Source organism: Alosa pseudoharengus, unplaced genomic scaffold (assembly GCF_046254945.1).
Source record: "Alosa pseudoharengus isolate Yale_2024_CS ecotype anadromous, Long Island Sound unplaced genomic scaffold, YU_APseudo_1.1 YU_APseudo_1.1_scf_4, whole genome shotgun sequence".
Taxonomy (NCBI): domain Eukaryota; kingdom Metazoa; phylum Chordata; class Actinopteri; order Clupeiformes; family Clupeidae; genus Alosa; species Alosa pseudoharengus.
The window spans coordinates 7,191,010-7,205,419 of NW_027468774.1; the positions used below are offsets into that span (position 1 = coordinate 7,191,010).

The following is a 14,410-nucleotide window of genomic DNA, read 5'->3' on the forward strand; positions in this document are numbered from 1 at the left end:
CAAAGAACAAAAAAAAAAAAATAGAGCAAAACTCTAAAATATGGTCGACTGAATGATTCTTTTTTTTTTTTTTAATAGTTCACAAAGTCATCCCTTAAAAGTGTGAGCTTATAGCGTGGAATTGAAAGTCCAATTCTGAGGAGCGGGAGGGGCTGGTGATGAGGGATGTGGGGGAGGGGGGGTTAGAGGGCATAGAGAGGGGTGGGGGCAGTGGGGGGGGGGGGGGGGGGGGGGGGAGTAGAACCGCCACGACATCACGTGTGAGAAAGGCAAGAAAACATTACAGTGATCCGTTTAATACTCATCGTACTGCAATCAAAAAACACACATTATAACGCTCCCCCGATTTATTGTACAAGGGACAGACAACATTTTTTTTTTTTCGTCTTCTTTAAAAGCATAACAAAGAGTTTAGAGGATGGAGGGCACAGTCACTGTAACGAGTGTTCATTAGGAGTCCGCCACCTCCGGCTCCGTAGTCACGTGTATACGAAGAATGCATGTCACAGGAAGCGAGCTAAGATGAGGGAAGAGGGTTGGGGAATAGGATCTGCTACGACACAGCTCCTAACATGGGAGGTTCTAAAACTAGCGTTTTTTTTTTCTCTTTTCAGTTAAAAGTGTTAATATAAATAAAACGCGTACTACAGTGATCTTTTTTTATATAAAAGTCTTCCTGCAAATAATACAGTGAGAAGTACGATACAATACAAGGTAAAACCAAATGCTGGCACAGGCCTATCAATATACATTTTCTTTTTTTTTCCTTTGTCTTTTTTTTTCCTATTTTTTTTTGTAGCACAACCTATCCTTTCTATACACTAACTAGTTTGGCGCAGGGTTTAGAAGTATGGGTTCAGAGCAACATATTGAAATAATAGGGGAGGTACACGGTGAACCCAATAAGCGCAATGCTGTCATCTGCAGAATTATACGGTTTGAAGCTCATCTTCGTGCTGCAAGAAACACACAAGTTAGAAAAAATTAGAACATCAAAAGGGATTACAAAAAGAAAAAAAAAAAAAACCTTAAAAGAAACACACCCCACCCTCAGTACAGTTCTACACAACAGAGAATACGACACCTCTGTCCACAGCATTCAGTTTAAAAAAGAAACACTATACAATGTCAAACATTATTACTAGTGCCTACAAGATTTTGTTTGGAAGTTGTTAGTTATTACCATGATTTCTTCGTAATATAGATATTTATATATTTATATATGTACGTATAAGAAACGCATAATGCACAAGGCTTCGTCTAGGAGAAATTGGACAGAGTGTGGGATGAAATGTGATGACAAAAACATTTTACAAACGTAAATATTTTGTACACCTAATCTGATTGGGACGTGTTTTGTTTTTGACTCCATGGTAGTTCATTGATTGACTTGGGAGAAGCTACAGTGACACCACTCCTTCCTTCACCACCAACATCACAAAGGCATCGGCATTTACTTAAGGGCATTGTCCCTTTGCTGACAAGTCAGTCAGGGTCTCATAGACCAGCTGCTGGCCATGTCGCGTCGCATAACACGCAACCGAGAGTCCTCCTCCAGAACGGCTGCTTTAGCTTGTGCAGTTTTACAACCCAGTTCATGTTAAGGGCTCCAAACAACAGTCTAAAGCTTGCCCTACAAAACCAAACAAACAAAGTGAGGGGGGGGATTTTATCCAGGGGAGGCGGCCACCCACAACCAGAAGGCCATCGGGCAGAGAGCATCATGGGAATGCAGAGGTAAGGTCGGTCGCCACGGTGACGGGATGAGGTTATCTTATTTTGTGTGGGGGAGGGCGCATGCAGGTCCAACCTGAGTTCATTTAAACCACCAGTCCTAAAGAGCCTTGATACCCCACACCTCACCCCACACCACCCGAGACCACAGCCACCCACAGACACACACACGCGCACACGCGCACGCACACATTCACACACAGTCCATGGTGGCTCCTGGGTGTCGAGCATGTCGGGGCCCTGTGAGCCTACCCAGCATGCCCTGCTCTGCGAGAGTCTGACAGTAATGGGGCGGAGGCTAGATGCTACCAAAGATGAGTGGTGGATGAGGAGGGTGGAGAGGAGAGGTGGCAGGAGGAAGGGGGCAGAGGGGCACTTTTGGCACACAAAAAAAAAAAAAAAAAATAATAATAATAATAATACAAACACAGGGTGGGGAATAAAAATAAACACAGAGCTAAACTCTTGGCATGTCTAAATCCAAAGCCACCACGATAGAAAACAAAACAATAACCAAAAACAAAAACACACACAATCCTCCCACTCTTTCCTCCCCCAACCCTCAACGGACACGGACACACACACACTCTCAGCCGGACACCACAGACACTCTGTGTGTGTGTATTGGTGTGTGTGTATTGGTGTGTGTGTGTGGGTTATATAAAGGGGCCCGCGGGCATACCCAGGTAGTTGGCGGCGCCCATGCTGGCCAAACTGGTGGTGTTGGCGTTGGCCGTGGGCGCCGGGCTGCTCCAGTGGACCTTCTGGTGGTGGCGCAGGTTGGACTTGCTGGAGAAGCGCTTATCACACTGCTGGCACGAGAAGGGCTTCTCCTTGGTGTGGATGCGGCGATGGCAGATGAGCTGGGTGGAGACGCGGAAGGACTTGCCGCAGTCGGGGCACTGGTAGCGCTTGGGCTCCGTGTGGATGCGCCGGTGGTTCTTGAGGGCCATGAGGTTGGAGAACTCCTTCTGGCACGAGTTGCAGAAGTAGGTGCCCGTCTTGTGGCTGTTCTTGTGGTTGAGCAGCGAGCTGGCGTGCCGGTAGCCGCGGCCACACTGGTCGCACACGTGCGCCTTGCGCAACGAGGACCCCGAGCCCGACGCGTCCCCGTCACGGCCGCGGGACGAGCCGCTACCCCCGGGGCCGTGCAGGGAAGGCGTCAGCTTGGGCAGCCCGTTGGGGTCCAGGCCCTGGGCCTGCATGAGAGTCAGGTCAAGCCCAGAGCCCCAGCCCAAATCTCCTCCTCCGCCGCCACCACCATGAGACATCCCCCCGCCGCTGCCGCCGGAGGAGTGGGAGTGGTGGTGGTGGTGGTGGTGGTGCTGCTGCTGCTGCTGGGGCTGCTTGCGGGCGATGCCGTGCTGCATCTCCTGGTGGAGGCGGAAGCTGGCCTGGCTGGGGAAGCTGCGCTGGCACAGGGTGCAGGCCAGCTCACGCTCCTTCAGGTGGACGCGGCGGTGGTTCTGCAGCTGGGAGGAGACGCGGAAGGCCTTGCCACACTCGGGGCAGCGGTGGCGCCGCGTCTCGGAGTGGATGCGCCGGTGGTTTTTGAGCGCCAGCAGGTTGGAGTAGGTCTTGAGGCACACGGCGCAGTGGTAGATGCCGACGGTGTGGGTGTTCTTGTGGTTGAGGAGGGAGCTGGCATGACGGTAGGAGCGGCCGCACTGTTCACATCTGTGGATATCCACAACAGGAACAGACACACAGAGGGGGGAGGAGGAGGAGGAGGAGGAGGGAGAAGAGAGGGAGGAGGAGGAAGAAGAGAGGGAGGAGGAGGAGGAGAACAGAGGGAACAAAAGGGGCAGGAGAGAAGCCGTTACTTGAACGTTCACTTTCAAAAAACACCCCTTTTCCACTTCATGTCTGTATGTGTTAGTAAACCTCATTTAAACTACATAGGTCTTCTCAGGTTAGTCAACTTCAAGTCATTCTAAGTACGTTGTAGTCTCCACCTAAGGGTGTGTCATCTGTGGTTAGAGGGTATCTGGTCAGAAATGCACAGTACAGGTATATGATCTTGAATCCAGCTGCCCAAACTCCATCACAGCCCAAACATGGACTTAGGGAGACCTCTAAGTTGTAAAATCAATGGAAACAATCATATTAATTAAGTACTAAATGTCCAAAAGCAGGACAAAATGGCCAAATAGGCTACTGCATCTGCAGGGCTTGCATTTAATCTGATGGTGAAGACCAGCAGCTGTTTACCATCCTAGACAGCAGGTGGCGATACTGATTCACTCACTAATCTGAAGGAGCTATGCAGTCTGTCCTTATATGGGCATGGCCCTACACAGTCTTCTTAGGTGCATATGGCCTGACTATTCCTACGACTCATCCTCTGGAAGCTAAAAAATTAAAAAAAATACTGATACACTTATATTCAATTAATAATTATTTTTAAAAGAAAGGAAGACAAATAATCTGTTTCTTCCCCCAACTCAAATTTAAAAATGTTGGGGCTTAAGGCCTACATACAAACATGGTGGGCTAAATGGGATTAGGCCTATGACAACAACTATGCTATAGACTATACACACATTAAGATATAGATCTATAATATCAAATACATTTCTTATTCTAACACTAGCTACCTAAGACAACTAACATATCTACAAATGATTCAAATCAAAAGAAAACAATGGCCTATAACACAAAGTAAGCACACTACAAACATTTTCAAATTGGTACCAACAGACATCATGAATTGAGAGTGACAATGGGACTGGGGGTTACTTTGGGAATTGGAAAAAGTGTGCAAAATGTAAAAACACAATTTGACTATGCAAAACATTTCAATTTAAAACCTTTTTGCTTTTTTTGTTGTTGTTTGTTGTTGTTTTGTTACGATAACCTAGTATTCTAATGCATATTGCTAACTGAAAGCAAAGGGGGGGTGACTTATCTGTTCTCCACTAATAAACTGTCCAAACTTCAGAAAAATCCGAATTCCGGCACGCGTATGGTCCCGAGGAAGCCGGATTGGAGATCATATACCTGTAATAAGACACGTAGAGACCTGTGATCTTTTCTATTTCACATCAAGAATCACGAACAACAGACGAAAACTCACGTGAACCGGCACTCTTCTCCCTCTCGCGCGCTTGATGCGGCCTTCCTCCTGCCCTCCTTGCCTACCTGGTTGTCCCCGCAGCGGTGGCGGGCCAGGCCCGACCTCCCCTGGAAGCTCTTCCCGCAGCTGGGGCAGCCGAAGCGAGTGTGGCCCTCCTCATGGACCCTCTGGTGGTTGCGGAGGAAGCGGGCCAGGCGGAAGGCTTTGCCGCACGTGTTGCAGATGTGCCGCTTCTTCTGGGTGTGGATGCGCATGTGGTTGCGCAGGGCCATGTAGTTGGTGTAGGGCTTGTCGCAGAAGGAGCAGCTGAAGTTGCCCGTCTTGTGCGTGTTCTTGTGGTTGAGCAGGCTGCTGGCGTGCTTGTAGGAGCAGCCACACAGGTCGCAGGCGAAGGGGCGCTCGTCACGCTCCGGGGAGCCCAGCTCCCCCGTCTCCATGCTCAGGCTGGAGCTGTTGAGGGAGGCGGAGGACGAGGGCATCTGGGAGGCGTGGCAGTCGTGCGAGGCCAGGTCTGTGGCCGTGGCGAAGCCTTCGCCACAGCCGTCGCACTCGTAGTCGGCCACGGGGCCCTGGCCGCTGGGCCCCGGCAGGTCCTTGCACAGCTGGTTGGAGGTGTGGGTCTCCAGCTGACGCTGCGTGCGGAAGCCGCGGCCGCACTCGGGGCAGGTGAACTTCTTCATGGCGAAGTGCATGCGCAGGTGGTTCTTCATGGCCAGGCGGTTCGGGTAGGTGGAGTTGCACACGTTGCAGTGGTACTCGCCCGTCTTGTGCAGGTTCTTGTGGTTGGCCAGGCTGCCGGCGTGGCGGTAGGTGCGGCCGCACTGGTCACAGGCAAACGGGCGCCGGCCCTCCGGGTCGTCGGGGTTCGGCGGGCGCGAGGTGCCCGGGCCGCCCTCGTAGGGCTTCTTGAAGCCCTGGTGCTGGCTGTGCTGGCCCTGGTGCTGGTGCTGGTGCATGTGCTGACCGTGCTGACCGTGCTGCCCGTGGTGCTGGTACTTCCCGGGGTTCTGGACGCGGCCCTGGTTCATGGGCTGCATCTGGGACGGGCCCCCCTCGTAGCGGCCTCCGTTGGGATTCATGCCTTGGCGGACCTGGTTCTTGGCGCGGTGTTCCTCGTGGAGCCTCAGGTGGTTCACCAGCTGCTTCTGGATCTTGAAAGCCTTCCCGCACTCCTCGCACTTGTGCCTACAACAGAGTGAAAAACACAAGCACAGCGTCGAATTAGATAAAGTAGTAAGGTACAACAACAACACAGCAAACACCAAACATTTCTTTTGTTTAAAAAAGTTAAAAGCCATATGCGCAGAGACCGTGTACTACAGAGGGGGGAAAAATTCAATGCCATGTTTATACAAATCACCAACAAGATACAGATGTTAGGGGGGGAAAAAACGCAACCATTCATGAGCTGATTTTTTTCCTTTGCATAGTCACATAAACAAAAACATCCGTTGCCCTCTCGAGAATTTCAGCAACAGTCAAACAGTTTTTTAGTGGCAGATTCAAGTCCATTCCTACAAAGATTAGAAGCTACATGAGGTCTTAATGTAAAACAAAAGTGAGCAATATGAACAACTTAATGAAAAACAAAAAACAAACAAACAAAAAAAAAAAACACATACATACACACACATACACACTTGCACAAAGAACCCCAAAGAAACGAAAAAAAGCAAAGCAAAAAAAAAAGGAAAAGAAAAAAATGAAACACATGCAAAGATGGCTAACCTTTTAAGGTCAAAGTGGGTCCTCTGATGGTTCTTGAGGGCCAGCAGGTTGTAGTAGCGTTTCTGGCAGACCAGGCATCGGAAGACACCAGTCTTATGCGACTTCTTATGGTTAAGCAGAGAGCAAGGGTGCCGGTAGCTCCTGCCACACTGGTCGCACCGATGCGGGCGCTCGCCGTCGCCAAACGACCGGTGGTCACCGGGCAGCCCACTGCTGGTGCCTGCGCCCCCTGTCATGCCCTTGGCCCCATTCATGCCTTTCCCCAGTGCCCCACTGCCCCTGGGCTTGCCCGGACACAAGTGAGTGATCAGGTGGTGGCGGTCGGCGAACATCATGCCGCAGTCGACGCAGATGTGGCTGTTGCGCCCGTCCATCTTGCCGTTGCTGGACGAGCCGCTGGCGCCCATGCTTGCGCCGTCGGGGCGCGTGATGCCGTGCACCAGCTGCTGGTGGTTGACCAGGTCCTGCTTGCGGGAGAAGCTCTGGCCGCAGGTGCTGCAGATCATCAGGCCGCCGCTCTCGCCGCCCTCCTGGCGCCGGCGCCACTCCTGCTCGCTGGTGGGGGACAGGGCGGAGGGCCCGGCGCCCTGGTTGCCACCCTGCGCGTTGCCGTGGCTACGCAGGTGGCTGCGGAGCGCCCGCAGGCTGGCGTAGTGGTTGCCGCACACCGAGCACTGGTACACCTCTCCGTCGTCGTCGTCGTCGCCGCCCTTGTTGTCCATGCGCTTGCCGCCACCGCCGCCACCTCCGTGCCCACCCCCGTGGGAGTGACCGCCACTTCCTCCCCCGCCCCCGCTGCTACCTCGGCCACCGCCGCCGCCGCTGTACTGCATCTGGTCCTGGCCTCGGCTCTGCCCGCCAGAGTCCTTCATGCTGCCGCTGGGCATGCTGCCGCCCTGGCCGTGGTAGCCCATGTAGCCGTTGGACATGCCACCCTGTTGCTGGCGCCGCTGCGGGCACATGTGGGACTTGATGCCCGAGATGTCAGAGTACATTTCGCCGCAGTCGGCGCACATGTGCCGGTCGGCCTGCCGGTGGCTCTGGGGCAGCGGGGAGTGGCCCGAGTTGCCCTGGGAGAGCGAGCCGTCGAAGCGGTCGTGGAACTCCAGCGAGTCCAGGCCGCTGCTGTGGCCGCCGTCGGGCACGAAGTGGGCGGCGTCGCCCAGGTTGCCCGGCAGGGAGATGGGGGTGGTGGCGCCACTGCCCTGGTCCTGGGAGTGGACAAAGCCCTGCTGAGAGTCCAGCGTGAGGGGCTCGGGGGACAGCCAGTCGCCCTCGTTGTTGAGGCCCTGCGAGGTGGGCCGGGTCTTGTGGCTGCGCAGGTGACTGTGCAAGGCGGCCAGGTGCGGGTACTGCTTGCAGCAAATCGTGCACTGGTAGTGCCCAGTCTGGTGGCAGCGCTTGTGGTTCACCAGGCTGCCGGCGTGGCGGTAGCTCTTGCCGCACTCATTGCACTTAAACCTACGGTCGCCGTCGTCCACTGAGGACGACTGCTGGCCCCCCCGAGACTCACCTGCGCCGGGGGACGACACCGACGGCTGGGAGTTGGAGCCCAGGCTGTCAGTGTTCAGGATCGAGGGGCCCTCTTGGGCGTGCGGCGGGGGGTGCGGGTCATGGGTCAGGTAGTGAACTTTCAGGCTCTCCAGGTCAGGGTGCCCGGCCCCGCAGTACGCACAAGTGTATATGGGGTTGTTCACTGGGGGGCCCAGCATCTGGTCGTAGCGCTTGTCGGTCAAGGGGGGCAGCGGCAGGGGGTCCCCGAGAGTGGGGGTGTATGGGTGCACGCCAGGGGAGCGGACCGTGCTCAGGTTATGTGGCACAATGCCCGGGAAGCCCCGGGTAAGCCCCAGAGAGGAGGAGGCAGCGTTATGCAAGAGAATGTGCTCTTGGAAGTCATTTTTGTTGGGCAGGGCTACCTGGCAGAGGTGGCAGAAGCAGGAGGCCATGTCGTCGCTCTGCGGGGCGCGGCTATCTGACTGGCTGTCGGCAAGTCCGCCGCTCATAGACAAGCCCGGGGGCTTGAACTTGGAGTGGGTGCGCTCGTGCGCGCTGAGGGCTGCTAAGTTATTGAACTGCTTGTAACAACTGGCGCACTTAAACGCACCCTCTTGATGAGACTTCTTGTGGTTCACGAGGCTACCGTGGTGTCTGTAGGTGCGGTCACACAGGTCACACTTGAACGGGCGGTCCCAGGCGTCCTCGGATCCGGGCGATTTCTGCTTGTCGTTCTGGCCGTCGTGGTCGTGGCCCATCATCCCGCTGTTGTTCAGGTGAGTCCGGAAGCCCGTGTCGGACAGGTCCTGGGCTAGTCCGTAGTCCCTCTCGTCTTCGACCGGCTCGTCGTTGTCCTCCTCGGCTTGGGCACTGGGGGACAAAGTGTGGATACGCAGGTGATTCTTCAGAGCCAGAGCGTTGGGCAGAGTACGGGTGCAGACAGGGCACTGGAAAGAGCCCACCTCGTGGGACTTCTTGTGGCTAGCCAGGCTATTGGCGTGCTTAAAGACGCGTCCACACTGTTCACAATCGAATCTACCGCTCTCCTCTTGCTGATAATGTGCTTTCATGTGCTCCAAGAGGCTGGGGGTACTGGGGCAAATCATGTCACACTCTTTACAAGGAAACCCCTTAGCGCGACTGAGATCATGCAAGGCCATGTTCAGTGAATTGAAATGGGAAGGGGAGAAGTCCACATAAAACGCTCCTCGAAAACAAAGAACAAAAGGGGGCAACGAATGACTGCTCAGCTCTCAGCCTCTGTGGTGTCAGCCATTTTGTTACCTGATTCACAGATATTCTCTCCTCTTGGCCATTCAATTCCAACCCCGCAAGAGCAGCGCAGTGAGTGTGCGTCCAGGCTGTGACTGGTCACTTGGAGCAGACCTGTGGAGACACACAAGAAGAGAGAGAGAGGGAGAGAGAGAGAAGGTGGTTACTGTTTGGAAATCTTTTTTTCAGAAAGTGTACTCAATGTATGAATATATATATTTGCAATGCAATCATCAAAAAATAACAGTAATTATTCACTCATTCATTGAAAAACTACTGAGCTAACATTCTCATTAGGAAAAATGACAATGATCACATACAAAATACATTACCATTATGTATGCAAATTTATGCAGATTATTTTAATTATGACCAAGCATGTAGATAGCTGCACATGTAACATGAGCATTACATACAGAAATAGTGTTGATTACAGGGTTTTGAACAATCTGATATTGATATGCTAATTAGCCTACTTTGTATACTTATATTTATGCAAGTGACTATATACTAGTCTCGGTCCATCTGACAAGCAAAATGTGTTGCTGGGGTTAGTTTTGAGTTTTAGATAAAGGAGTACATCTTCCTTATTTGAGGCATCAGCAACTTTTAACCTGTCTTGCATGGCCAAATGAGGGCGGTCATACAATGAAGATGTGTTATTCCTATAAACACACTTGTGAATGTTGTTCAACAAGCTGGCTTTAAATGCCAACCAACTGCTTTTTCAGTTTTGTCCCCCATTTCATTGTGCCGCCCCACAAACCCTCAAATCAAAAGAGGAAGGTAGAAAAAGGAATAAAAATAGCAAAAACAAACAACAACAACACGCAATTCCGCCTTTCATACTATATGCAAAATAATGTATATTTTGACACAATTATGAAACAAGTTCACTTAAGTAGGCTAATTACCAATCTATACAGATTCTTGTATGTTAATAAAAATATTAAATATGAGTTAAATGATAACATCTGTTTAAAAGGCAGCCAATTTGGTCCATTTTGCTGTTTCATACAAATTAATAAAAAAAAATAATGTTCAAGATGGAAGTCAAAGTATGAACCTACCTTGAGCAATTACAAACTATGTCAAAATGATGGTAGAGGGCACTCACCTACATTTTGTCTGAATGGAATACCATTATGCAGTTTCCCCTCTGCCCCAGTTGAACCCTACAGCTAACCTGTTACAAATCTTAGCAAATAAAATGGCAAAAGAAAAAGAAAAAAATAAAATAATAATAATTACTATATTGGGGAGATGGAATGTCTTGCTGTTATTTGTTCCTACTATATTCATCCAGAGAATGTTGATTCAACCACAACGGACACATAGACCACTGTATCCTGTCTGCTCAAATGGACACACATAGGCCACTGTATCACGTCTGCTCAAATGATGAATGATTGACTTACTAAGCAGAACAATTGGCCCACTTATGTTGTATGATTGAGCATTATTCCAGCTCGGCGACCAAATTTCATGGCACTACTTGCAATGCCTTTTTTTATTAAAATGGAATAAATGCAACAATGCAATAAAAATGTAACAAAACATAATAAAAAATGAGCCATTTTGAAAATAGACGCCAAGCTGAAATTGAAGTTTATATAACAGTAGGTTATTGAGGTTTTTGATCAAGGCTGAAGCTCAGTAGTGAGGCCTCCAGTCTTCTGCTCCCCACCCCTCCCCCCTTCCTCGCACTGCGTATTCCCTTCTTATGGTGTGTGAGGTGTGGGTGACACCTCCGTCAGACTACCCTTTCATCCCACACGGGGGAGTCTTGCTGCACCAATGAGAGCGAGACGCTGTGCCCTCAGGGTAGGTACCCTAACCCACCGGCACCAATGCCAGGCCATCTGGATGCGTTAGCCTCACCGAGTCTGTCGAGAACTGTGTAGCGAAATGCCAGATGGGTCCAGCATCACACACACAGACACACACACAGAGGAGAACTGGGAGAGGGGAAAAAAAAAAAAACGCATTTCCACTACGCTTGTCTGTCAGCTGTTGTTTACATTCGGAAGCAAACATATTCATGGCTGGCGAGGCCGATCTTTTCCACATTGGGAGAGTATTGTTGTACAGACGTAGAGAATATTTGAGCATATTGAAGAATGAGTCAAATAATCTACGGTACTTCCAGAAATTAACAAATGCATATTTTTCATGAGAATTGTGGACAGATACAGGGTGTGAAATGAGATGCATTTTATAATGCAAATTTGGGAATCTGAACTGCACTACATAATATACCAGTGTGAATGGGAGCGGAATGCAAAATAGACGTGGAGAAAATTCTATATTGTCCAGCAAAACCAAACATAAATGTATGTATTTTATTTCCAAATTCACGTTGGCTACTGAAAACACTTAAACCAAATATCATGCAGCGCTTTGCACCTTCTTGAAAAAATAAAGGTTATCCAGAATTACCTGCTTATTGTTTAAATGTTAATCAAACATTTAACTATATAGGTCTGTTGCACACAAAATTATCTGCAACTACACTTTCAGACCCTCATCTGTAATCTAAAAGGATCGCCTCTGATCTAACAAGGCCTTACTACTTATATTTACACTAGAATAGATAAGATTTTATATTAATATCTATTAATATTTATTGTTGTACATTTGATTCGTCAAGTGAGCGAACCATGTGGTGGTAAAAAAAAACTTACTCAAACACTCCTACCGCCAAAAGCGTGCGTGTGTAAAGGTTTGCGAGCCTGGCCGTTTATTTTTTAAGAGATGTTTACATAGCGCAGGGGCTGTTGTGCGGTCTGCAACGACCTGAAAACGCCAGATGTGCAATGGGTTTTAAGAATGGGCGGCTAAATGTGCATGAAAATATACTTACGAGGTCCACGAAGGTGGGAAACGTTTAAACATTCGTATTATCTTGCCATAAATTAACATTTAGGCAACATTATTTAAAAATGCTGCTTTCCCGCGAGGTGCTACATTGTAACTGGATATAAGGCGCGCTCATATGTAAATTCTCCGGTCGATAAAAAGTTCCATTCATTTTACAATCTTTGCCTATTTCAAGATTCAGGCAAACGATCTTCCAATTTCGAGCAAATTACGGGGAGGCAGGTTACTCGATGTTCCACCTTGGCCACACTAAATGGAGATACCTTCGACGAAATGTCTGTTTACCGAACGACCTAGCTAATGGCTAACAGCTAGCTGGCCAAACACCTCGACAATGAAAATGGAAGGCGCGTTCGACAAACGGTGATATATTTTGGAATTTGCAGCCATCCACTTTAGGCGTATTTGTGCGTTATATTTTGCAATGACCTTCATTTGTCTTTCCCACCAAAGTCCACACATTATGGATTTATTCGGACAAAGCGGGGGTCTATTTGCCGCCGTTCCGCGCGACATTCCGTGTTATTTTCCCCTAGACGACTCCCCAAATTAGGCAACGTCAAGGCCGGTGGACCGAGCAACCACCTCGCGTTGTTCGAAATTTTATTTTTAAAGATGCGAGCATCTTCATGATAGACTTGCAATCCAACGTTGTAAACACACCATACGCAGCAACAGATTGGGCAACAATAGCTATTTACCATCAAAACGGCATATTTGTAATTCATTGATAGCAATTTAGCTGTGTAAACATAAACTAGCTAACATTAGCTGGTTGGCTAAAGGGCTAGCTAGGTCAAGTGTGAAAATCAACCAATCCGGAGATATTATATAACGGTTCCACGAATGTCCAGTTCGTATCATCATGGACAATAAATCTGAGAACAAAATGTAATAGATACATTATTACCAGTGTGCGCGCCTGAATTCTTTGGGAGATGCGTTGACTAACGGTAGCTTGCTAGCTAAACTTGCTTTAGGTTTTGTGTAGGGCTGGCTAGGATGCTAACTAGCTGTGCTAACCCGCTAGCTACCCCCCACGGTGCTAACCGAGAGGAAAACGGAAGTTGCTGCATTGAGAGTAGCTAACCATGAAATTTGCAAGCACAAACAAAAACGACATGCCCTACACATATATAAATGCAGAAAATCCATTAATATACTTGCGTTCATCTTCTCTGTGCTTCTAATCGTCCATATTTATTAACGCAGTAAGTTTTAAATATTGCTATATTTGCTCGGCTTTTAGCATTCATGCTAACGGGACCTAGCATGCTAGTTAGCACGGAATCAACAAAGATCACGGCAAATAAGCGGTGAACGAATGATGAACATCATCTTGTTACAGACGTTTTAACTTCCTTAACTTACCCGTTCCGAGACGATAATGAGTGGGGTGATCGAAACCCTATCTGAGCGCGCGAAATTAACAAGCTCATTGACTAGCCATTTGGATTTTTTTCCCTAGATCAACCACCGACTTTGGTTCTTCTCGGTCTTTTTTCTTCCCACCTATTCAACATACTTCCTGCTAGCCGAATGAAGATGAGGCTGCAGACGTACTTCAGCGCGTCACGCTGCGCAGGATGGGTTGGAGTCGGTAACGCTTCTAAACAATGTGTACGATTGAATATTATTGAATTTTTGGTGTTAAAACGATCCATTCACATTTACATTATCATTAACGATGAAATACACGAGTTATACTTACACGAACCTTAGCCATCTTGGACACGCATCTCCATCTCAATGCGTAGCACAAAAACGGCTCGCCGTGGTCACAGCCATTGCTTCGTGGACCTCGAGGAAATGACATTATGAGGTCACATCCTTGGCTGTTTAATGGCTCTGGTCAGTCTTTCGGCAGTGTAATATGGTCTCTATTAGAAAGGGACCATGTACAGCATATATTTCCCATATAAGCCAGTGGAATGGGTTTTGCGATGGAAATATTGTCATTAATAATGAACATTTTAACATGTCGATTAAGGGATTACATTAACAATGGCCCAAATATTTGTTTCGATTTCTTAAGACTGTTTATTGCTTTGAGTAGAGAATAAATTCTGATCATATATAGGCTATATCAAATTGGTCTTGTGTTCATTGTGGTATGTGTTCATATTATCGAGCTGGATCCGTGTGGCCACACCCATCAGACGACACATGGCATTTTTCCCCAAAGGTTTATGCTGAAGAAAATACATGAAAAAGCCAGAGGTGCAG

General features: G+C 49.0%; 1 protein-coding gene across 11 annotated transcripts; it reads right to left on the reverse strand.

The window, feature by feature from the left end:
• Positions 1-278: 278 nt before the first annotated feature.
• LOC143103311 (zinc finger protein 646) lies at positions 279-13,978 on the reverse strand. 11 transcript variants are annotated; one of them, XM_076267137.1, is made up of 5 exons: positions 13,896-13,978; positions 9,317-9,418; positions 6,539-8,902; positions 4,811-5,995; positions 279-3,411 (listed from the first exon to the last, which is right to left on the reverse strand). In XM_076267137.1, the coding sequence occupies exons 3-5, from the start codon at positions 8,791-8,793 to the stop codon at positions 2,391-2,393; spliced, it is 4,461 nt and encodes a 1,486-aa protein (XP_076123252.1). In that variant the 5' UTR covers positions 8,794-8,902; positions 9,317-9,418; positions 13,896-13,978; the 3' UTR covers positions 279-2,390. The 11 variants fall into 11 exon arrangements, with proteins under 11 accessions (XP_076123252.1, XP_076123251.1, XP_076123248.1 ...); XM_076267136.1 differs by having other exon boundaries at positions 279-956; positions 2,417-3,411; positions 6,539-9,418; XM_076267133.1 differs by adding an exon at positions 10,422-10,501 and having other exon boundaries at positions 6,539-9,418; positions 13,896-13,970.
• Between the last annotated feature and the right edge of the window lie 432 nt (positions 13,979-14,410).